General features: G+C 46.2%; 2 protein-coding genes across 3 annotated transcripts in view; one reads left to right on the top strand and one right to left on the bottom strand.

Annotated features, from left to right (window-relative positions):
- cerkl (CERK like autophagy regulator) overlaps nucleotides 1-10,816 on the top strand; it is a 17,073-nt gene extending 6,257 nt beyond the window's left edge. For both annotated transcript variants that reach the window (XM_086090652.1, XM_086090651.1), the window contains 11 exons: nucleotides 1,928-2,059; nucleotides 2,601-2,664; nucleotides 4,253-4,383; nucleotides 4,444-4,518; nucleotides 5,579-5,756; nucleotides 5,843-5,890; nucleotides 5,962-5,993; nucleotides 6,612-6,720; nucleotides 7,577-7,673; nucleotides 8,761-8,948; nucleotides 9,809-10,816. In XM_086090652.1, the coding sequence (XP_085946778.1) occupies nucleotides 1,928-2,059; nucleotides 2,601-2,664; nucleotides 4,253-4,383; nucleotides 4,444-4,518; nucleotides 5,579-5,756; nucleotides 5,843-5,890; nucleotides 5,962-5,993; nucleotides 6,612-6,720; nucleotides 7,577-7,673; nucleotides 8,761-8,948; nucleotides 9,809-9,887 (1,133 nt within the window). In that variant the 3' untranslated portion in view covers nucleotides 9,888-10,816. The remainder of the gene's footprint in view (nucleotides 1-1,927; nucleotides 2,060-2,600; nucleotides 2,665-4,252; nucleotides 4,384-4,443; nucleotides 4,519-5,578; nucleotides 5,757-5,842; nucleotides 5,891-5,961; nucleotides 5,994-6,611; nucleotides 6,721-7,576; nucleotides 7,674-8,760; nucleotides 8,949-9,808) is intronic.
- Nucleotides 10,079-23,669, bottom strand: itga4 (integrin alpha 4). The gene is made up of 29 exons (XM_086090649.1): nucleotides 23,518-23,669; nucleotides 21,973-22,155; nucleotides 21,779-21,891; nucleotides 21,563-21,672; nucleotides 20,860-20,992; nucleotides 19,880-19,947; nucleotides 18,825-18,954; nucleotides 17,931-18,016; nucleotides 17,780-17,842; nucleotides 17,400-17,540; nucleotides 17,227-17,335; nucleotides 17,052-17,146; nucleotides 16,768-16,858; nucleotides 16,619-16,664; nucleotides 16,436-16,560; nucleotides 15,936-16,090; nucleotides 15,647-15,799; nucleotides 15,475-15,551; nucleotides 15,256-15,397; nucleotides 15,074-15,175; nucleotides 14,557-14,633; nucleotides 14,403-14,492; nucleotides 14,150-14,237; nucleotides 13,634-13,741; nucleotides 13,370-13,495; nucleotides 12,472-12,597; nucleotides 12,234-12,332; nucleotides 12,035-12,154; nucleotides 10,079-11,965 (listed from the first exon to the last, which is right to left on the bottom strand). The coding sequence occupies exons 2-29, from the start codon at nucleotides 22,149-22,151 to the stop codon at nucleotides 11,852-11,854; spliced, it is 3,066 nt and encodes a 1,021-aa protein (XP_085946775.1). The 5' UTR covers nucleotides 22,152-22,155; nucleotides 23,518-23,669; the 3' UTR covers nucleotides 10,079-11,851.

Genomic DNA, 23,669 nt, shown 5'->3' with positions numbered 1-23,669 from the left:
GCCTCGCCCCGCAGCTGCCCCGCGTCGCCATCGGCGGGACACAACGTCGGCGTGAAAAAACCCCAAACAAAAGCTTTTGAAGCTGAAAAAGTGGCTTAAAGCGCATTAAGCGTGACGCGCGTTCACCTTGACGCGCGTCACAAAGGCCGTCGGGTCTTGACGCGCGCTGTGACCGCGCGAGCTGACACGCGACCTGCTGCCGTTCATGTGGCTGAGCGCCGATGATGGACAGACAGCTGACAGCAAAACACTCATGATGGAGTGTAGAATCGCGAGGCTTGCCGTTAACGAGGTCAGGACGCTTCGTCAAGCTTTTATGAGGGTCGCCGCTTGACCCGGGAACAGATTATTGCTTCCTCTTGAGGTCATGGCTGCACTTTCGGCCATCTTGACTGGAAATCCACGTTGTTTACATGACGGCCGGCTCCGTGTGCCCGCAGCCCGGGATTGTTTACCATGGCAACGCTGCGTCGCCATAGCAACTGCCCGCCCGCCACGCTGCGTGCGGGAAACCTGATCCTGATGTGTGTGCGTGCGTGCGTGCGTGCGTGCGTGCGTGCGTGCGTGTCCTTCACTCTCATCTTCATCAGCATCCTCTGACACAAGATGGCTGCCAAAGCCAAGTCTCCAAAATGGCCACTGTTCTTTGTACTTTGATCGAAAGTTGGCAAGCACGCAAAACTAAAGTTAAGTATGTCTGGAAAGTTCTCACAACATTTCCCAATCATTTTCTTCCATTTTTCTTCTTCTTAGGAGTCACTTGACTCGTTTTGTCATTTTCAGCAGTAAAAAGATCAAATCTTGTCGATAATTCATGTGATCCGTTTTCATATGCAATTAAGACCTTTTGACTGAAGATGACATCTGACAATCATTGCAAAAGCCGGAATACAGGTGAGCCGTGATTGGTCGTTACCCGAGCACCCGTGGCGTCGTTTTCAGTCGGCAGCGAGTGGCAAAAAAAGTGGTGAAAAATAATCAACTTTTTACTGCAGAAAATGAGAAAAGTAAAGAACAAAAATACAAACCAATCGACGAGACAACGAGGCACACGTGGACGAGACGCGAGCTGATGGGTTGACATGAGGGACGAGGTTGAAAAAGATGGAGGTGGACAGGCAGAGATGGGAAAAGTATTGACGTTCTCCACTTGAGTAAAAGTACAATTACTTGTGTAAAAAAACACCTTTGGTAAAAGTAATCACTCAAGTAAAAGTACTAAAGTATAGGCTCAAAAATGTACTTGAGTGAAAGTCGAAAGATGTCAGCTCGTGGAAGAAAAATGGCGGCAATTAACTGCAGTTCGAATGATCCTCATATTTACGGGCTGTTCTCATCGAGCTCATTGCACGTCATGTGATCACGTGCGGCGTAGCCAATCACAAGCTGGGATGCACCGGGCCGCGTGTAACGCTGCATAGGATTGGGTGGAGCCAGCGCAGGACACATTGGCGCTTTTATTTTGAAGGTCGCATGTCGCCAACAATGATTATCTCGCTGTAAGAGAAAAATATCAACAATTTTCATCCCGTCGACTTCATTTCCATCACATTTGTGTTGATTTCCAAACAGCTCAAGTGCGTGCGTGCGAAAGGTCATGAACAGGGCGGGGTCATGGCCTTTTGGGAGAAGATTAGAACAATGGCATGGATCAGGGAGCTGGCAGTGTGTGTGCGTGCGTGTGCGTGTGCGTGTGCGTATCGATCAGCGCTATTCTATTGGGATTCGTAATGCGACCTCTAAATCGGCCTCATGAGGAGCCACCGGGGCGCACGCGCACACACAGTCTAACCTTTGCAAGCCTGCGCTGAGGGCGGACGTTTCCAAGCAACCGGAATAATCGCCCTAAAATAATCAATCTTAACAATCATCAAGTTGCGGCAGTGCAGCGAAAACACAAAAGATTGCGTTGTGTATGCGCGCGCAGGTTTGAGCGGTCGGCCCCGACGCGTGAAGGTGTTCATCAACCCCAGCAGCCACAAGAAGGAGGCGGTTCACATCTACAGGGAGCACGTGGCGCCCCTCTTCAAGATGGCCGACGTCCGCACTGACATCACCGGTCAGTGCGTGTGCGTGTGCGTGCGTGCGTGCGTGCGTGCGTGTGTGTGCGTGTGTGCAGGTCCATAGGTCAGAGTTAATGGCAGTCTCTGGTTGCTAGGTAACCTGATACAGGAGGCGGAGCATTCAGTCCATCTGTTGTCATCCAGGCTTCTCCATCATCTTTTCCTTTCCTTAGCGTCTCGCATCCGTTCCTCTTTTCTTCTTACATTCATCAAGTTGTGTCCGTCCGTCCGTCCGTCCGTAGATTGATATCAACTTTTTTTCAAAGTGGCTACGAGCTTTTCAACTTTTCTCCTCAAGGTCCATGCAGTCAACGCTAACATTGTTTTCAAATTCTCCTCCTCCATATTTTCCCGCATCTTCTCGTCTGTCCCTCTTCCATCTTCTCCTCCTTCTCAACAGATGGCAACGTCTCTGTTGTCACATTTTAATTTTTGGGGGGGGAACGCTCACTTTCTGCGTGTCTCCATCTGTGTCTGTCTCACCCCGCGCGTCCTACCTGTCTGTCCACCTGTCTGTGTGTCCTTGTGTGCGCGCAGTGACAGAGAGGAGGGGACACGCCCTGTCGGTGATGAAGGATCTCAAGCTGGATGACTTTGATGGGTCAGTTGTTTCTCATCTCAAGGTTTTCCTCTTCCGGTGATGTCATCACCTCACCTTTGAACACATCAAACATTTTCAAGTCGAGACGCCACATCGGCATCGCTTTTCTGCCGCCTGAGTCCTAAATTTGGAGTCCGTGCTGATAGCAAGTCTTGATCCCAAACTTTGAATAAGAAGAAGGGCAGGAAGCTGCGGCGAAACACGGACGCTTGTGCGTGCGGGTAATCTGCTTTCTAAGGCTTAAAATGCAGAGAGAAGCTTAGCTTAGTATTGCCGAGATAGCTGATTAGCATCTGAGTGTGTGTGTGTGTGTGTGTGTGTGTGTGTGTGTGTGTGTGTGTGTGTGTGTGTGTGTGTGTGTGTGTGTGTGTGTGTGTGTGTGTGTGTGTGTGTGTGTGTGTGTGTGTGTGTGTGTGTGTGTGTGTGTGTGTGTGTGTGTGTGTGTGTGTGTGTGTGTGTGTGTGTGTGTGTGTGTGTGTGAGGCTTTAGTGTGCAAAGGGAAGGGCCGGCCGGCGTTGCTAACTCACGCTAGCTCAGACGCTAACATGCTAAGAGTTATGCTAAGTTGAGTACGAAAAGCGCAAATGTCCGAAGTGAGCCAAACCCGTGCACGACTTGGAAAGTCAATGACGTCAAATTGATCGCCATTGATTTGGGAAAGGCCGTCAATTCAATTGATTGTTCAAGGTGTGCCCGCTTTGGCCACCAGGGGGCAGTGTGATACACACCTACAAAGAAGACTACTGTATATTCCGGTGTATATTGTGTTCCTTTCTGTGTACGTGTGTTGCTCCCTGTTTAAGTGTCTGTTGTTTAATGTTAGCATGTGAATGGCAATTTCCATCCATGTTAGCATGTAGCTAGCAGGGGCAATCTCCAGTAAATATGAAGATGCGAGGTGCCATTTCTTTGTTCTGTGTTGAGAATGAGTGTAAACCTCAGCTGGGAATGGCAAGAAACAGCTTGAATTTGTTTGTTTTATGGGAAACATTTTCAACAATTATTCTTCCAAAATGTGAGTTGAGTTTGCAAGTGCAAAATTGATGACGCCGATTTCAAAACAACTTGTAAATTGCGTGTGTCAGAGTTATTGTAGTTTTGGAATTTTCATTTTAGCTAGTTTTTATTTCGTTTGAGTTGTGTTTTTTAAATTTCGTTTTCTTTTAGTTAGTGTCGGTATGAGTTCATTTGTATAAATTGTGCGCAAAATGTAATAAACAACAACATGGTAAAAAGAAAGAAAAGAAAACATTTCTTACATAGCGTTGCATTTCGACTGAGTTGAATGAAAAAGTCGGAAGGCGCTTTTCTATTGGCTGCTGCTCGATGACATCACTTCTGTGTGACCCATTTTCAAACGTGACACTTCAAATGGTGCATTAAAATAATCACCAATGACTAAAACAAAAGGATACCGTTAGTTTTGTAAACATAAAATGCAGCTTCAGTTAGTTTTCTTTTTTTTTTAAAGCATTTATTTTCATTTTTATGTAATTTTTTTAACAAAATTGTTTAGAATTTAAGCCTTAGTTTTTCGTTGGTTTTCTCAAATAACCTTGGCGTGCGTGCGTGCGTGCGCGTGTGTTAGGGTGGTGTGCGTGGGCGGCGATGGTTCCGTGGCGGAAGTTTGCCACGCTGTGGTTCTGCGAGCCCAGCTGGACGCCGACTCTCCCGAAGTTCCCGTGAGGGCGTCGCTTCCTCTGGGGATCATCCCGGCGGGTAAGAAGCGATGTATTGATTGATTGATTTGCTATTCCTACTGATTTGTTGTCTGGGCAGGTTCCACGGACGTGGTTTCCTGTTCTGTTCACGGAGTGAGAGATCCAGTCACGGCCGCCATGCACATCGTCCTCGGTACCTTGCGCTCATTTTTGTTTTCCTTCTCTCTGTCCACTTTGGCTTACTTGAGTGGCTTCCGCCAGATGTCTCATAGCAGGATCGCTTTCACCTGAAATCACAGCTTTCCAGGCGTGCTCTGGCCCCGCCCCCCGCGCCCCCGCGGCCAATCGCAGCAGGTCGATGTGTTTGAGATGTGACAGATGGCTTGTAATGATACTGATTAGTACACAATGGAGGGCAGGAAGTGATGACGACAGGTGTGCACATACCTCAAGCCGTTGCCGCGGTTACCGCACTCATTGATCATTATCGATTGGGGCCGGCTGGCAAACTTTTAATTTGGAAAGCAGACAGATGGGCGGCCCGCGAAGGCAAAAAAACAAAAAACACATCAACGAGTGTGCATGTCAAAGGGTTCAAAATGACGATTCTTTCTCACCTTTTCATGTTCTTATTTATAATTAAATTAATTCTAATTCATTAGCCATCGATTTAAATCAGTTGGTTCTGAAATTGTTTATTCATTTTATTTATTTACATTAGTTCAATTTTTTTCAATCAAACTAATAAGAAAACGTAAATGCAATGGAAAATGCTTGCACATGAATGAATGAATGGCTGATTTCATTTCTACGGGAGACGACGAGGGCCAGTGACGAGAGAAAAATACCTTTGGCAGGATTCTGACTTTAAAGTGAGAATTCTCAGCATAAAGTGAGGTCAAATAAATTTCCATTGATGGAACGGAGAAGAAAGCACCGAAAGAAAGTCACTTTTTAACTATCAAAACCGTAACTTGAATCTTGTCATAAAGAAGCGTCTGAAAATGAAATTCACTCTTTTGACGTGACGTGCTGTAAGTGCTTGCTTTTGTCTTTTGTCTTGTGTTCCCGCCGTGCGGCCTCTTGGGGGCAGTGTGGCGCACGCACGCGCTTAACAAAAGTTGCACCGACCAAACTCGGTTTTCACTTTGCCGTCGTGTTTTGGGGCCTTTTGTGAACACTGAACGATAATGGCAAAGGGGGGCGTGTCCAGCATGGTGGTCCTCCTCCGATTGGCCGCGTTGTGCTCCCAGGTCACGTGCAGCAGGTGGACATGTGCAGCTTCCGGTCGCTGGGTCAGCTGCTGCGTTTCGGCTTCTGCGCCATGTTCGGCTTCGGGGGGCGAAGTCTGGCTCGCGCCGAGAAGAAGCGCTGGATGCCGTCGGCGCGGCGGCGCGAGTACGCGCTGCTCAAGACCCTGGCCCGCTTGAGGTGTCGCGCACACACCTTATCAAACCACAGAGAGCGCCCCCTATGGCTGTGTTTAAGTGTGACATGTTTGGGCATCATCTTTGCAGACCGGAGGACTGTCAGCTGTCTTTTCTCAAAAGCCACACAAACCAGCAGTAAGATACACGCTCACACGTGATGCATGACACACGCAGATTGTATTGAAAGTGTTGTATGTCTTTGTCAGGGACCGGCGTGATGATCAAGATGGCGACTCAGGTAATCACAAAGAACAGGATGAATGTGTTTGTCCTCATCACAAAGGCTAAAAAAAAGACAAAAAAGTTGTGAATTTGATCCAAAAGATTTTCATTCAAGTGGTCTTAAATTGTAAATAAATATTTGTATTTATTTGATTTGATTTATATGTATATATATATATATTATAATAATATAAAATAAAATAATATGTTATATATTTATCTATAAACAATTAAAAATATTTGTATTTGTATATTTTCTTTATATATTTTACATATATTATATATTTTATAATAATAATATGAAATAAAAATGATATAAATCAAGTGATCAAAGTGGTTTGAAAAATTTCAATTTCAGTCGAAAATAATCAAAATGGCCTTCAAAAAAAAAATCATAAATTTGATCCCGAAGTCATAGAGGTTGCTGAAAATGCATTCAAACAATGAAAATGCTGTAAAAATGTCATCCGTTGTCCGTTAGCTCGCAAATCGGACTGATTGCAAATTCAATCCAAATGTCCAACATTGATGAAAATTGGCCCTTAAAAGTCTTCATTTGGATTCTCCAAAAGTTCCATTCCATCCAAGTCGCCCCACAAAATACAAACGTGTGTGTGTGTGCGTGCGTGCGCAGAAGGGGCGGAGTCGTGGAGCAGCGCGGACGGCCCGTTCCTGAGCGTCAGCGTGATGGCCATCCCCTGCCTGAGTCGTCACGCGCCCCGAGGGCTCGCCCCCGACACCAAGTAGGGATCTCGTAGGCCGCACGAGAGAATGTCAACGTGAAAACGTATTCGTGCGGTTTCGTGTTCAGGTGTGGCTGAAGGTGCGCAGTCCAAGATCGTTTCAGACGACAAGATGAGCAGCAACCTTTCCTGGCAAAGGAGCCATTTTAGGCCAAATCAATAACCCCAAACATTTGAAGATTGTGTCTTGGAGAGCTCATTCGAGTTGCACCTTAACACAAAAATATGCAGCATCCAATACGTAGATTCATTTTCATCTTCTCTTGTTTGATTTCTTTATTTCTCTCATTTTTTCATACATTTTTGGACTTTGTTTTTGTACAATTTTATAGACTTTGTGGCTTTTTAAAAACTTTTTGGTGTGTGCCTTTTTTTGCTATCAATTTTCTGACATTTTTAAAAGCCATTTTGTGGACATTTTCGGGATTTCTGACTTTTTTTGAACATTTTCTTTCCTGCCTTTTCTTATATTAATTGTCTGACTTTTTGGGTGGCAATTTTGTGGACATTGTGTGGTAATATTTTCGGGATTTCTAACTTTTTAAAAATGTTTTCTTTTCTGTCTTTTATTTAAATACTTTTTTTGTGGATATTCCAGAGTCATTTTACAGTAATTCGACCGTTCCTATCTTCAGGTACACTTAGATTGAAAAAAGCCGCACTTAAAGGGACAGTCACAATGAAAGATCCAAGTCCAAGTATAGACGCGGTTTACGAATGTGCAGGTGCATTTCTAGCTTCTAGTTTGAAGAGAAGCAAAGAAGTCGGTGACAACAAAACGACCACACGAGCGGCAGCGCGAGAAGTCGACATCTTTTTTCTGAGCATGTTCTCCCACTTCCTGTTGTGGCTGTAGACTGGCCAGCGGCAGCGCGGCGTTGATCGCGGTGGGGGCCACGTCCAGGTCGGAGTTTGTCAAGCACCTGAAGGGGTACGGCGCCCCCAGCGGCCAGGTGAGCGTGACTCGTTGACCCGCTGGCTCTTCTCCCGCTAACGAGGCCGTCAGGGAGCAGATTAGCCCGCTTCTGCGCACTAACCCACTTTGCAAATAGACTCCAGGCTAAATATAAATATTGGCCAAACTGTGTACTCGCTGACCCACTTCCTGCTTCTTGGCGGGTCAACAACAACGTGGACGTAACGCCGTTAATCAAGTCAGAAAAGAATCCATCCTCGTCCTATTTCCACTTTGGATCTTCTGAATGTCATCAGCTTGCGATGGTGTTTGATTGGCACGCGTGTCTCGTCATCCTGTCTGGAACCCCCCCCCCCCCCCCCCCCCATGTCGAAAACGCGTCTGTGGCGTTCCCCGAGGCTCTTTCATGGGCCCCTCGTTGATGGTTTGATGTTTGCAGATGACGCTCGGTTCCGTGTGTCAATCACATGCGGCACCTTCCAAAAAAGAAAGAAAGAAAAAAAAATCCATCTATCAATATTTTCATGTGTTTTTGATGTCTTCAAATTAGTCATAAATGTATGAAAGTGACTTAAATGCATCACAGTGGCCTGAAAAAGTTGTGCAGTGTTTCAACATGGCCTTAAAAGTGTTCAAAATGGATCTTAAGCAGATCACAAAAATATACGGCAAGTCAAATCAACCATTGAAAATCCTGAATGTCGTCATTCTTGATTGTTTTGAAGGTTTTGTTTTTGAGCAAAGTTCAACATAAATGTCATGAATTTGAGTATGTGGAGGTCTCAAATCGGATCAGAAATGAGACGGTATTAAAATTGTTAGCGAAGGACACGAAGCTCGCCGGTCCACCGTGTGTTGGTCTCTGCTGCCCCCTATTGGCGCTTCAAGTCATTACGGGTGAGAACGCCAACAGGAAGTCGCTGCTGCTGCTGCTGCTGCTGCTGCTGCTGCTGACGGTGACGTCAGCATATTTTCACGTCATTGGACTTGTGAAGATCATCTGCAATTTGTATTTGAAAATGACTCACTCCAGTCAGCAATGTGATTTGTGCTCAAACTGGGATGCGCACGTGCACTCGCCAAATGTATACACGCACGCGCAAAGACAACTTTGGTGTGCGCAGTTGGACTTCTCCTTCGTGGAGACTCACGCCGTGACAGCGGCGAGGCTCCGCCCCCGCGGGCCCAGCGGCCGTTGGGAGGACGAGAGCGAGGACGACGCCAAGGCCACGCCCATCATCCAATCGGACGCCAGCTTCCCCTGGAACGTCGACGGGGAGCTGCTGGACGTCCCCGGCGAAGTGCTCATCAGGTTGGAAGATTTTCAGTCTACTTGGAAAAGTCGTTATCGGCGAATGACAAATACAGTCCACATATTGTTTTCGTGGCGGGAAAACGCATGTCTTTCTTTTCAAAAGAAACAAATCTGGCCTTCAGGATGACCCCAAACTTTTGACAGCGGGGACGTGAAGTTAGAACTGTATTGAATATTTTTCAAATCGATTTTTAAAAAAAAAAGTTGCTTTAATGCAGTCTCTTTTTTCCAAGGGCTGATTATTTGCTGATTGTTGCTTTTCATTTGAATATTGATTAAACAAACCAAATGAAGAACAATCCCGGCCAAGCTTTTTGAAAGTGAGCACGACGAAGGGCTGCTCGTTGGAAATCGACTTCTTCACGTCAATTACAGCAAATCATTCTTTCAATCAGATTCAACTGACTATTATGTCCTTCATAAATTGGTGATGATTCAGCCGCCGTTTGGTAACGTGTCAGAAAATCCTAAAAGTGTTGATGATCGGTTTCCAAAGTAAAAGCATTTGTTTGCATTTTCAAACAAACACAATCCGTCTGTTTTCATGAAGGACGACGAAAATGTACCGTTGACAGGCTGAAATGGCGACAATTTCAAGTTAAAAGTCCTCCAAAAAAGTCAAGCCAACATTTTGGGGGACAATATTGTCATCAGTCTAAAGACGGACGACATTGTGATGAATATTGCAAATGTGGGCTCAGCAGCAAAATCACTCTTTTGATCCATCTCGGGGGCGGCCATCTTGCTACTTGCTGTCCACTCAAGTTGACGGCGCAGTTGCTCAGTTTCAGAAAATGGCCGCCTACGACATATTGTTGGAAAGTTGCAAAGTTTTCAAGTGTCTGCGTTGCGTTCAGGGTCCACGGACGACTCATCAGCTTGTACGGCGAGGAAGTGGACGAGGCCGAGTCGCCGGCGTCCTGCAGTTGCATCTGAGCCACGACGTTTCCACGGCGACGCAACACTCACAAGTACTTCTTGTCCATCCCACGTCAACTCCTTTTTTTGGGGCTTCAAGTTGACATTTTTGTAATCGCCGGAATCCGTGATGACAATTTGATTTTGCATTGAATTGAATTTGAGAAGCACTTTTTTTTTTTATAGAAATGGCTGTGGTGGCTTTGAAATAGAAAATACTTGAACATTTTATTCAAAACACGAGCAAGACTTTCCAGTGCAACAAGTTGACATGAACAAAATACATGTATGGCTTTTATCAAGAGATTAAAAAAGTCTCAAGTGTAAAATGCGACAGGAAGCGACTTGGACGCATCAAACTTGTCACATTCTTAAATACAAACAAAACCAAAAAACAGCAGTCAGCAGGTCGTCCCAAAATAGAAAGTCAAACCAAGAAACAAGATTGGGAAATACGTTGACAGTGATTTCAACTTCTTATTTACGCTCCAGTGGTCACGTGACAGCAAAGTTGGCAACAAGGAAGTTCAGCACAAACGTTTTGGATGACAAGAAGTTAGTGTAGCAGAGCCGAGAAAAAAAGCGTAGCAGGAAGCGATCCGCATTCTACGGGATAGCCGTCATTGAAGCCACAGGGCGGCCATCTTACTCCTCCCATCTCGCAAGCAGACTACTGGATAAACGATACGTTATAGTACAGATTGGAAATATACAGCTCGTGGGCTCTTAGTATCGAGTCGGGGGGCGGAGGTGGGGAGGTCGCTCTTAACAAGTAGAAAAAAATCTAATACTAATTCAACAAGTGTGCTGCTTTGAAGACCCCCCTTTTTTGTAAATGTGTTTTTATTTAGTTTCTTAGACCCCAATATTAGATTTGGCAGAGGCATCTTTTGTTGAATTACAGGTACTATAATTCATGAATAAAAAATATACAAGTTTCATTAACACATTGACTGGCAGCCATTTTGACTGAAGCAACCCCCTTTGCTCCCGGCTGTTTTACTGGATTTGGACTTGTTTTTTTGTGTTCTATTGCTATCAAAACATGGAAAATACCAAAAGAAAGATTAGAGTCTCTTCTTTCATCAGGGAAAAAAAGTATGTTTTTTTTATTTTGCAGCAATTAGCATTAGCATGTAGTTTAGTTTCATTATTATTCACAAACCTGTTGAAAATTGTTTTTTTTTGCAACATGGCCTGGGTTGAGCTCTTATACTCTGCTGCCACCTACTGGCCGTTTTTGTAATAACCACATTGCTTTAAGTGTCCTCTTCGGGTCAGAGGCTTCATCAAAGCCTTCGGTATGCTCTTGCATAAAAAATGTGTACATTTATACATGTATTTATGGCAAAATGTCTGAAATCCTCTCGTTTATGTTGAACAAATGGAAAACATCCTAAATCGTGCTGTTTCTACGAAGCACTGTCTGGAATGTTCTCTAATTTGGATCCTGTCAATGTAAAGGATGCCAAGAAAGGTTTCTTGGGAGGAGCAATATGGCGGCCTCGCCGCTTCAAACGTCAGTCGTATATACAGATCGGTGGTTGGAGCCAAGAAGGATGCCTACCAGGAAGTCTTGTACGCCGATCAGGAAGTGTAGCAGGAAATGTTGGCTGACGGCAAGTGAATGTAGCAGCAAGACTTGCGCGGCAAACTGTAAGCGTGTTAGGATGTTTGGCCGCCAAGCGGGAAGTGGAGCAAGCACAAGGAGCAAGTGGAGCAGGAAGTGCTGCAATGGAGGCAGAAAGTGTCACTCAGCAGGAAGTGTTGCACACCAAACAGGAAGTGTCTCTCAGCCAAACCCGATGACGTCAAACCCCAGGAAAGCGTTGTGATTGGTCCGTCGCTTGGCCCGCGTTCTTTTTTTGCACGTCATCCCTGGCAGCTGACGTCAGCGCTTCCCGTCACGCCGGCCCAATCCACCATCAGCGCGTCCTGGTTAGGACAAACGTCCGTCCGCCCGTCCGTCCGTCCGTCGGCGGTTAGGACGTGCTCTCCCTGTTGCTGCGTTTGGGGACGTAGTTCCAGCTGTCGCGCTTGAACTCCTCTTCCTGCTCCTCCTTCTTCTTCTGCAAGTCCCGCTTGAAGAACCCCGCCTGCGCCGCGCAATCCCTGGGAATTATTCCAAAATCTTTTGGGATTGGAAAAACCAAAGGCAGTTTTACCTTCCACAAGCACCAGATGAGCGCCGCCAGGATCATCAGGCCCACAACCAAACTGACCACGATGATGAACACCTTGATTGGCATGGAAGGTTTTTGGCCGAAGTGCGCCTCCACAAGCACCTGGATGGAGACGCACACACGCGATGACGTCCGCCCCGCCGTCGCGGTTGCGTCAGCGCGGGTGGGATGGGTCGCCTACCTGTGCGGCGGGTCGCTCCCGCTCCAGGACGGTGTGTTGGTCATTCTTGGGCGACGACATCACCGCCCTGCTCTCCATCTTGACCACGCCGTGGCGACCCTGAAACCAAAAACGACACGTGATGCGCTTTGACGCGGTAATTGTGAGATGAGCTTAACAGTGGACAAGCGTCCTGACAAACGTCCTTTGGGAAGAACGCTAACGCTAGCACGCTAACAAGCTATCGGATGAAACTTACGGGCGCTTGCAGCAGGACGTCAGGGTTGAGTCGCACTTCCAGCTGAATGGTCGCCTCTCGACCGGCCTCCACGGTGCCCAGGCGGCACAGCAGACGCTCGCACAGCTCGTCGCCACGCCCACAAAACTACACACACATCTTATTAGCCGTACTAGCAGCTAATAGTATGAAGAAGGTGCGAGACAGGTGAAAGACAATCCAGCAGTATCAAGTACCAACTTTTGGGATCTTAATGTTGGGTAGCAAAAAGTTAGCTTCCAGTGTAACTTTCTGATGCTAGCTTCTAACACTAGCTTCCAAAGTTAGCTTCCAACATAAACTTTTGGCATTACTTTTCAGCACTTGCTTCTGATGTTAGCATTTGACACCAGCTGCCGATGTTATCTTCCAACATTACATTTCAATGTTAGCTTCCGATGTTAGCTTCCAACAAGTTAGTTTTCAACATAAGCTTTTGGTCCTACTTTTCAGCATTAGCTTCCAAAGCTAGCTTCTGATGTTAGCTTTTGACACTAGCTGCCGGTGTTATCTTCCAACATTAGATTTCAATGTTAGCTTCCAATGTTAGCCGCTGATACTAGCTTCCGACATTAGCTCCCAAAGTTAGTTTCCAAAGTAACTTTCCGATGCTAGCTTCTGACGTTAGTCCATTGTTGGATTCCAAAGTTAGGTACCAAAGTTAGCTTCCAGTATTCCTTTCCGACATTAGCTTTTGGCATTACTTTGCCTACTTGACCTAACTCCTATTTTAGCTTTTGATGCTAGCTCCTGACATTAGTCCATAATCCAGCCCTAATTATAGTTGTCCATAACAGGCTAAAATTGTTATGACCTTTGGGATCCATCTTGTGGTGATAAGAAATAGGTGAAGGGACACAGTTGTGGCGTGTGCATTTACCATGTTGCGCGTCGAGGTGGACGAGAAGAAGAAGACGATTTGTTTGACAAAAGACGCCCGTGGGACATCGCAGTCGTCGATGACAGGAACGGTCGCCTCGTTGACCAAACAGGCGCCTTGTGACGACTGCAAACATGACAACATCGTTTCCACCTGTGCTAATGCTAATGACAACTGAGGCTAGTTTGAATGCTTAGCTGAACTTTAGCTGGCTGGCTAACGCGGCTACACATGCTAACTTTAGCTAGTGTCCGCTGACTGTACCTGCCAGTCCACCACCTGCAGCAACCGGTGTGGATACGGAACCAACAGTTTCGGGAGCGTAATCTCCACCAATGTGTCCACCGACCTGCTTGGACCTGAATTCAACACCTACACACACATGAATGAATGAATGAATGAATGATTCATTGATGGATGATAAAGGAATTGGTAGATAGAAGAAGACGAATAGAAAGGCAGGTTGGATGTAAAGATGACAAAATGAATGGATGAGCAGATAATGGCTGTGACAGGATGAATGAATGAATTGATGATGAGATGAAGAACAGGATGGTTGGTTGGTAGTGGGAAAAATTATGAACAAATGACAGTTAGGAGGAATGAATGAAAGGGTGAGTGTTAAAAGTTTGAAAGTAAAGATGAATGGGTGACAAAATGAATTGATAGAATGATGAGAGTAACTTTGTTGGAGGTTTGATCGTAAGGATGGATGAACAGATGAATTACTGGATGGCAGTCAAGAAGAATGAGTGAATGGATGAGAGGATGAATGACGACCTTGTATGTGTAGTTGAAGGTTTGCGTGTAGCATTGGACGGGTGTCGTATCTTCATCTCCAAACACAAACGACGTCGGAGACACAAAACTAGTCAGAACAAATGAACACATGAATGAACTCAATTTCATTCATTCATCAGTTTTTTTCCATTATGTCTTGCTTCGATTGTGGCAACAGTATTGTGCAACATATTTGATATGAGCGATGTGAATGTTGATGAATGAATGAATGAATGAATGAATGAGCGGTCACCCGTGGATGTTGACGTCGACGGCGTACTTGAGACCAAGTAACAAGGCGGCGGCGTTGTCGTGGAGATACTCGGAACTTTCCAGGTTCTCACTGAGGACGCGGAACGTGTCATCTTGGGTTCTGCAGACGTGACTTTTGGAAATAGTTTCCTCACCTGCTGGCGTTGGCGTGGATGATGAGGTCGCCAGGTGTGGCGTTGCGGTTCACGTCCAACAGGAAGCTGACGTTCACCTGCGACGTCGGACAAAAGGCTCCATTTGACGGCAGTCAACTTTTTGGGATTGCACCATTTTGGGGGAAATTATTCGGGTTAAGGAAAACTAACAAAATAAACTCAAATTGGCAAAACGTTTTCTTAATTCAATTAAATAATCATGAGTGGTTTGAGAATTGTAGTTTGCGTTGCTTTAATACACAACACGGCCCTTGTTTACCTTGCACTTGACAAATACACCACATACTAAAAATAAAAAAATAAAATGAAAACGAACTGAATTCTAACTGAAAAAACAAAACAAAAGTCAACATGAAATAAAAATGTTGCAGAAAAAAATGCAGAAAATGACCGTAACTATTGACGCACACATTTCATGATGTCATTAAATAGCACGCGTGATGCATTCAATGACATCATGTATTTGAGAGTTGCGACGCATTCAATGACGTGTTACCATGGCGCGAGATGGCAGGATGAGGCTGGAGAAGGCGCAGCTGACTTCAAGCGTGGTGCTGTTGGCCTCGTCCACGACGTCGCAACTCACCACCTTGTCCTCCTGCGCGCGCACAGCGCAAACATCATCCATCAAAAATGCCATGGCCTGATTGGCCGTGGCTTGAGGGGGCCGGCGCTCACGCTGTTGACCACTTTGACGTAGTGAACGTGGCGGTGGAAACGCAGCGCCAGACGCGGCAGGAAGGCGGCGTCTCCGGCCACCGCCAGCGACGCGTTGAGCATCACGCTCCGGGCCGCGCCCAGCGCAAAGTAGCGACCGCTCCTGCGCACACGCACCGAGCTCGCTGAGGTTGTCGTCTGTTTCTCGAAGGCGGGCAATGTGGCGCGTCTGCTCCTTACCCAGGCAGGACCAGCGCGGCGCTCAGTCGCAGGTCCGTTGAACAGTTGGCCAGGAAACAGCGGCGAGCGAACAGCGTCTGACGCGACAAGCGCATCAGCGATACGTCATTGACACATTTGACATATTGATTTAGCTTTGCCTCGCTTGGATGATGGCGATAGCTCCCCCTACCTGGTTGCTGACGGTATTGCGGCTTCCCGCCGCCCTCTGCAGGACGGGCCTGAGCGCCGCAAAGCGTTTGCTGGTGTGTTTGGGAGCGTTGGTCTCGCGAAGGCTGAAGGAAACTTCGAAACGGACCGGCGTGAAAATGTCCCGCACGTCCTTCTGCAAGCGCAAAGGAACACACGCTGCCGTCAAAAAAAGAAACACCCACGCATGCGCATGAAAAAAAAAAACCACGCAGACAACCATACACATTAGCATCATGCTAACAACATTTGGTTAGCATAGCGGCCTTTACCTTCTGATACGCGACGTGATTGGTGCAGCCGAGCTGGCCGAGACGCACCCTCACGCGAGCCCTCGTGCTATTGGACGAGCCGTTGCCATGGAAATAGAAACGGTGCGGGAAGGACGGCTGGTGGAGGAGGTCGGAGGTCAGGTTGTACTGAAGGTCTGATGGGAAAAGCATTAGCTTAGCATCACTGGATGGAAGCTAAACAGTGATAATAAAGATGTTCATCTTCATCTTATGCTAAGCTAACTCAGCTAGCTCATCTGTTTCATGTTAGAACCAGTTGTTAAATGTAGATTAGCATGAAGGCTAGGCCTTCTTAGCTTATTCATGCTAAAGTAACTTTAAAGCTAACCAAGCTAATCTATGATCATTTTGTTTTATCGCTCGCTACATACTGTTTGAAGTTTGCTAGTAAAATGTACCTTATCTTAGCTCATCAGACTGCATATGCTAGCTAATGTTTAGCTAAACTAACCAGGCTAGCCTTTGCTAAACGAACAAACCGATGGCTCCTTTGTAGTGTCTGGACGTGACTCGGAAGCAGACGCTGACGTTGATGCTGGCCGCCTGCTGCTGGATGTGCTCGGGCAGGACGAGGGAGGCCGCCACCTGCAGGACAGGACGAGACCTGCGCCACACACCAAATTAAATCACGCTTCCTGTTTGCCCGTTTGTTTTTGGTTTACCTGAGAACAACGGCGGCATCCGAGAGGAATGCACCCACGGCGACGTCTGTACACACGTACACACGTTCCCAAATGTCAAACGTGCACATTGCACACACGCAACGCCTCGTTAACAGCGACAAAATGGCGGCCCGGCAGCGCAGTGTTACCTTGGTAACCGTTGTCGTCAACGTCCACGCCCGAGCTCAGAGATTGGCCGAACATACGAAGGTCGCGTCCCAGCACCGACCCGCCGATCCTCTGTGAAAACGATGACGTCATCGTGGTTAGAACCACCTCGTTCATGCTAAGCTAACCAGCTAAGCTAAGTACGAGAGCGCCAATGTGGCTTTTCGCGAATGGAGCAGCATCGACGTGTGTGCGTGTGCATACAGTAAATCTTTGAGGGTTTGTATTTCAGTGTCGATGTGCGTTCTTGTTTGTTAGTGCGTACCTGTGATGGTGTTTGCGAGATGCCATGTTTCCTACTGTTGTAGATGTACACGGCCCCTTTAAGATCGTCCTCCTGGGGGGCGCCAACTGCCACCTCTACACACACAAAACCAGCATCAGTTGGAACGGCGCAACATCGGCAGGCATCTTACGATGAGCTTTAGCGCGCTGGTTACCGGGGTAACCATCGTCATCCAAGTCTCCCAAGTCCGCGATGGTCTCCCCGAATCGGGCGGCGTGGGCGTTTCCCCCGCTCAGCTGAAACTCCGCCTCCACTAGCTTAGCCTGCGTTAGCATGATGTCATCAGCGTGGTCACACGCTGACAAAATGGCTGACATGTCAGCTCACCTGTCCCTGGTTGAGGAAGACATGAACACGCCCCTCCTCCCGACTAGCACCCGTTGCCATGGGAGCGCCCACCAAGAGATCCGATAGTTTGTCGCCGTTCAGGTCCACCGCGCGCACGCTAGCGCCAAAGTATGAGCCCAGCTATGAACACAAACACACAATTAGCATTAGCATCAGTTGATATTTTGTAGGGTTAATTAATACTATTTGTTAGCTTTAGCATTACCATCAGTTGCTAATCACATCTACTAACATTAGTGAGCAGCCGTTGATCCATGATATTGATCTTGTACTCTAACTTTGACTTGTACTTAGTTAGCATTAGCTCTAGCTGTCGTGGCATGTTTAGAATGAAGTCCTCAAATGGCGTCAATTGTCACCTCTGTTCCCGACACGTGAGCTAGCACACGTAGCATGTTGCCATCCATTGAGAAGATAAACACCTGGGAGTAAAAACAAACAAATACATACACACACACACATTATTATTATATGTACTTTTTTCATGTTTTTAAATAATAATTGTATTACTTTTCCCCTCTGGTTGTACTGCGGGGCACCTCCCACCACCTCCAAGCTAGCAGCATCCAGGAAGTGGCCCGCGTCCACTGAGTAGCCTGAAACATGCAAAAGTGTCATTTTATCTAACCCTAACCCATAATAATCATAAAACCTGTGTCCTGAGGCTAAAAATATATTTGAGCTCATTGGTAGCATCCCTTGGCAAACGATTAAACTAACTACTAGCATCCTTACGCTAATTACTAGCATGCTTTAGATGAGTGGTCCTCGAGTCGCCCTATCCAGCCTGGTTTCCGTGTCTCCTGAAGGCAACACAGGTGTTGCAAACGAGCAGCTAATCCGCAAGCTCCGCATGAAGCCTGATAACGATCCTCAGCTGCTCGGCCGGAGGAGACGTGATGGAAAACAGGCTGGACGGCGCTACTCGAGGACCGGGCTGAGAACCCGTGCTTGAGATAAATACTGCTGAGGCCAAAAACAAGCATATTCAAAGCGGAGAGGGAGGGGCCGTGAACGCTGACGTCAAATCGAGGTTTGTGATCAGAGAAATAATGCCGGTCTTGTCAACAGCAGCATTAGCTTTTTTTCAAGTTTGTTCCCATGAAAGGCTTCAGCGTGGAGGGCTTCGCGGCCTTCCCGCTCAAACGCTAACGGCACTAATGTTTAACTTGGTGTCAACAGTGGTGACGTCCTTGAACGTGTTTGTTAGCATGTGTTAGCACAAGGCTAAAACCCTCGCTGTGTACTCGGCAAACTGGTGTGACATGTCGGGGCCAGTTCACGTGGCGCTGCTGGAGGCCCGCGCCGTCCCACAGCAGCGCTTCGGTGGCGCCACAAAGACGCCTTTTGATGTGAGCCGCCGCCATCTTGGAAAACTGCCCACGGGCTCAGCGGTTGGCTCACCCAAGTAGCTTCCGAAGCCCACCGAGCCGTTGTCGTCCAGGTAGACGGACATGACGCTGCTGGACGTGTTGAAGACCAGCACGGAACCCGTCCAGTACGACGTCCCCGGGGCGCCCATGATGATCAGGTCCTGATGTCACAAAGAAGACATTTTGGAGACAGACGGACGAGACGGGATCGGCTGCTGGGCCCTTTTCCAGCATCCGGCCTGACTTGTGTGTCTTGTCACGTACGATAGACGCAATGAAACTTCCCACAAAAAGTTGACACTCTTTGACGAGAAATAAGAAAAGTTTGTTTCCGTTGTGTAGAAATCAGCAGCGTCACATGCGGCGACAGCAAAAACACGTTTGTGACTGAAAAGCTTTGTGAAAAGTGACTTTTGTGACAAGACTGCCAATGGGCTTCTGCTGTCAAAATATATAAATACTTTTTCTTTCTTTCTTGCAGACGTACGAGTATAAAATGCCGTGGGAGCCATGCTGACTCCTCGCCAAAAGTGAGTCATAGTACGCTACATTTATTTCAGTCATTTTGTAAATGAATTACAATTGTCCGAGTTTTTTACTTTTACTTGAGTATTTTTGTTTGTCAAGAACATTTATGCATATACATTTACTTCAGTAAATGTTGGGGGACACTTGTACTTGCAACGTACTTTTCACTTTACTCGAGTATTTTTGTTATGAAACCGTCATTTTGCTGCTTCCAAGTTACTTGAGTAGTTTTTGTGTCTAAATTGTACTTGTCAGATTAGTTTTAATGTCGCATTCTTTTTTTCTTGTACTTGAATATTTTGTTATGAAGAAAAAGTACTTTTACTGCGTTCCATTCTGATGGCTACTTTTTATTTTTACTTGTCACGTGACTCTGTTTGGCCAATCAAACAGCAGCTGCTTTCATTTCTATTCTTTTATAAAGATGAACACGTGATTGTTTTGGGGGAAACGAATCCAATCAATTGCTGGCCAATATGTGCGCTTTGTATGTTCGTCCCAACTCGACTTGTGCTCGTCGCGCACTCGACGTCGACGGTCGCGTGCTGATGAGGTCACCTGAGCGAGTTGGTTGGACATCCCGGCCTGACAGGAGCCGTACTCCTCGCCAAACTTCCTCTGGTGGTCTGCAACGCACACACGCGTCCAAAGACATCATTTCACGAAAGCAGAGAAAACGGCGGAGTCTGCCTGCCTGCCTTTTTTTTTTTTTCAATGAATCTCTTCCGAAACATACAAAATGGAAAGATGGGAAATCTTGTCAAGTAGACGCCCGCAAATAGATCAAGATTCTCTCCGATGCGGACAACACTGGCACTGATGATTACAACTTTTGCTCGGAGAACAAAAAAATCTCAAACCAAAGTTAATACTTGCATATTTAAGATCATGGATAGCATTGTTAGGCTAACTAAGACAATTACTAGCACGGTGAGGCTAAAAACACACTTAAGCTAATTATTAGGATCCTTTAGCCAAATACTAGCATCTATAAAGTAATTATAAGCATCTCTATGCTAATTACTAGCATTCTTAAGGTAATTGCTAGTATTCATAAACGAATTACTCGCTTAACTTTCCAAACTTTCTGTCATATTGTGCAAAAAGGCGTCAGTAGACTACAATGCCAATTTTAATCAACAACTTGCGGGAGCAATCCGGCTCCCCGGTCGGCACTGGCAAGCATAACATCCTGTCAAATAGTCAGACCTTCACAATAAAAGCCTTTCAGTTGAACGACACTTTGTTTGGCCTGTGGTGATTTATTTAACAGTCACCGCCTTCAAACGACTCTGCGCTGGTTTGTTGTGCGTCTGCTAACCAAGACGACACGTGGACAGAAGCAAAATAATGTGGTGAAGTATGCTTTTACTTTGAAGGTCTGACAGGATTTTGTAGCTGTCTGTTCATCCCTTCTTTTTTTTTTTTCTTCTTTTTTTTTTACACACAACTTATCTACTGTCTTTTCATCAGACGTCCCTTCACTCTGTGTGTGCGTGTGCGTGCGTGCGTGTGTGCGTGTGCGTGTACCTCTGTACCTTTGTAGCAGGGTATGATGGCCTGCGCGTGTGTGAGCTTGTCGTCATAGCGATAGCAAACCCCGTGGGGCAGTTTATTGTTCTGCGCGTCGTTCCTGGAGTAGAAGACGTTCTTCCAGCGGTGCGCGCACGCCTGCACGCAAACACAAGAAAAAAGTTAGGGAAACAAAAAAATCGACAAAAAATGAATGCATTTGTCATTAAAATGAACATATAAAAATGGCTGAAAACAAAAATAAACAAATCAAGAAAATGTCATATAAGAAAAAATACAAGAAATATAAACTAAAATGAGATTTAAATCAATCAATCAATAAAAGGAAAATCAAGACAAATAAAATGATTTATACATATGGTACATCACTAAATCAATAAATATCAAATCGACATGAAACCAAGCACAACACCAGCACAAAGACACACACACAGAAAGTCATGCCACGTGTGCGCGTGCGCACCCGCAAGTGCGTGAAACTCGTGACTGACACATTGAGTGTGTTTGTTGTGTTTGCGTTTCTTTGACCTTGTCAGCTGTGTGACATTGAAAAAGCGGCGCATTGTAACGTTCTGCATGACATTCGCCTCCAACAACGTGGCGCTCGCGGACCCCCCAAGGACCACATGAGTCGCCCGCGGGACTCTTCTCAAAATAGCTCAGCAGTGATGGCACATTGTGATTTTCTGGGAATGTCGGTAAACCGACCAGGACGTGTCCCCCCGCTCCGCCGTGCTCGCCGGCTTGTCGCGACAGGCTGACGCCCAACCACTGGTGGGCGCTCTCACCCTGGCACGTCTTCCCGCAATGCGACACGTCTGCACGCACAAACAAACGAGAGGATGTTTTGTGAGATGGCGACGTTGGACAATTTGTACTTACATGGTTTTTGTCATCGAAAAATACACTGGAAAGATGAATTACCGGCGGGCATCAGCTGGCAGTTTTGCTCATCTGCTGTGATGGCGCAACGGTAAACGCCGCCCGGAGACACCGAAGAAGAAGAAGAGTTGTCCACTGGCGCTCCCACCACCAACCTAACGCACACGCACGCACGTGTGTGAGGCTAACGGGCAGACATGTTGGCATGGGAATTAGCCCCGCCCCCGCCCGCCCACCAGCTGTGCTTCCCGTGCCGGTGGAGCAGCACCGAGTAGCCGAACATGGACGCGGGAGCGCCGGCGAAGCGCACCGTCTGATCCACATCCAACGTGTACCCCGAGACCGGGGCCGGGACCCGGACCAGGACCAGGAGCGCCAACAGGGCCGGCCCGCCGGCTGCGGGACGCGTCGTCATCTCTCTGCGGGACGTGACAAACGGAAGCCGGCTTGATTTCCAGTCAGGACGTTTGCCAGCTTCCTCAAATGATTCCAAAGTCAACACGGACGAAGAATTGATACAAAGTACTTGACGGCAAGAGGACAGCAGAAGGTCAAAGGTCGCTTATAATACCAAAATGTGTTCGGAAATATGTGAAGAAGAAAAAATGGGCAGGCCAAAGTCGTCCAAAATGAAGTGAAAAGGAATTCACGCGTCTCACGAGGACTCCACAATCTTTACGAATACTTGCATAAAAACTGCTTTGAAGTCGTCAAGTGTCGCATGTCGAGCCTTTTAAGATTCCATTCATACTCACGACATCGAAAGTGACAGAAAAAATACTCCTATACTGCATCAAATGTATCAATACACTACTGAAATACGACACACTAGTCCTAAATAAAACACACTAAAATAAACTTCAATATTCTGAAATAGGATTACAAAATACTCTTTCTAAATGTGAGATCAATACTTTGCTGAAATGCTCCATACGACATTGATCAATACATCTCTGAAGTACTTCCTACCTAAAGTTACCAAAATATGCCTCGACCTCCTGAAATGGGATTCAAAGTTGAGTAAATATACTCCACGATGTATTGAAGTACTCCATTACTTGCACAAGTAAAATTAAAATCAAGTTAAATCAAATGAGCCAAAAAGACATCGCGCTACTTCTTCTTGAATTGGAATTTTTTTTTCCATGACGTCATTGTCAGCCATGCTTTATTATTTAATTAAGCGAGTCCGCTTGTAAAAAGGCACCATTTCATTCAAATTAGAAGCACGCGTCCATTTATTCTTTTTCAAAGTTGTGACTCAGTAAGAATGAGGTGTCACATGTTATGGGAAAAAAAATCCCTTTTGGTGGCTCACGTGCTTCAAATGGGATGATTGAAAATACACATTTTTGTAAAGAAAAAAAGAAAAAAGTGCAACCGGATATTCATGACCAAGATTGATATCAAAAGTCAAACACAGATAATCTTGTGACTTTAGTAAGACTTAAAAAAAATTAAAATTGTGGTCGGGAGCTTTTGGAATGCGGTTTCAAAAATACAAACTTAAGCGGACCAACTGATTTGGAATGACGTCACACACCTGCCCCACGTGTACATCATATTTACGTTCACGAATGAATGAGACTAATTGAACACTAAACGGTAAAATGTACTTTCATCAAGTCGTGTTTTTTGTTCGTTTTTGAAGTTCACGTGAGTTCGTTCCAATCAAATGTCTCGGGTGGCTCACGCGGGACTAAAAATAGACTTTTTTTGTTCAAATAAACAACAACAAAACTTTAGTCCAACTTGCGCGCGTGCGTGTACGCGTTCGTTACCTCTCGGTTGTCGTGACGTCCCGGTTCGCTTTTTGGTTCCTCTGGCTTTCTTCTCCACAAGTTGGACTCCAACAAAGTTCAGATGGTCTCGACGACCAGATTGTCAGTGTGCGTGTGCGTGTGCGTGTGCACGCGCGTCTGTTGAAGTGAAA

The sequence above is a fragment of the Leptonotus elevatus genome, chromosome 12, assembly GCF_054856555.1.
Source record: "Leptonotus elevatus isolate MCC_2025b chromosome 12, RoL_Lele_1.0, whole genome shotgun sequence".
NCBI lineage: Eukaryota > Metazoa > Chordata > Actinopteri > Syngnathiformes > Syngnathidae > Leptonotus > Leptonotus elevatus.
The sequence above is the reverse complement of the archived record's forward strand: the minus strand, read 5'-3'. Positions and strand labels throughout refer to the sequence as shown.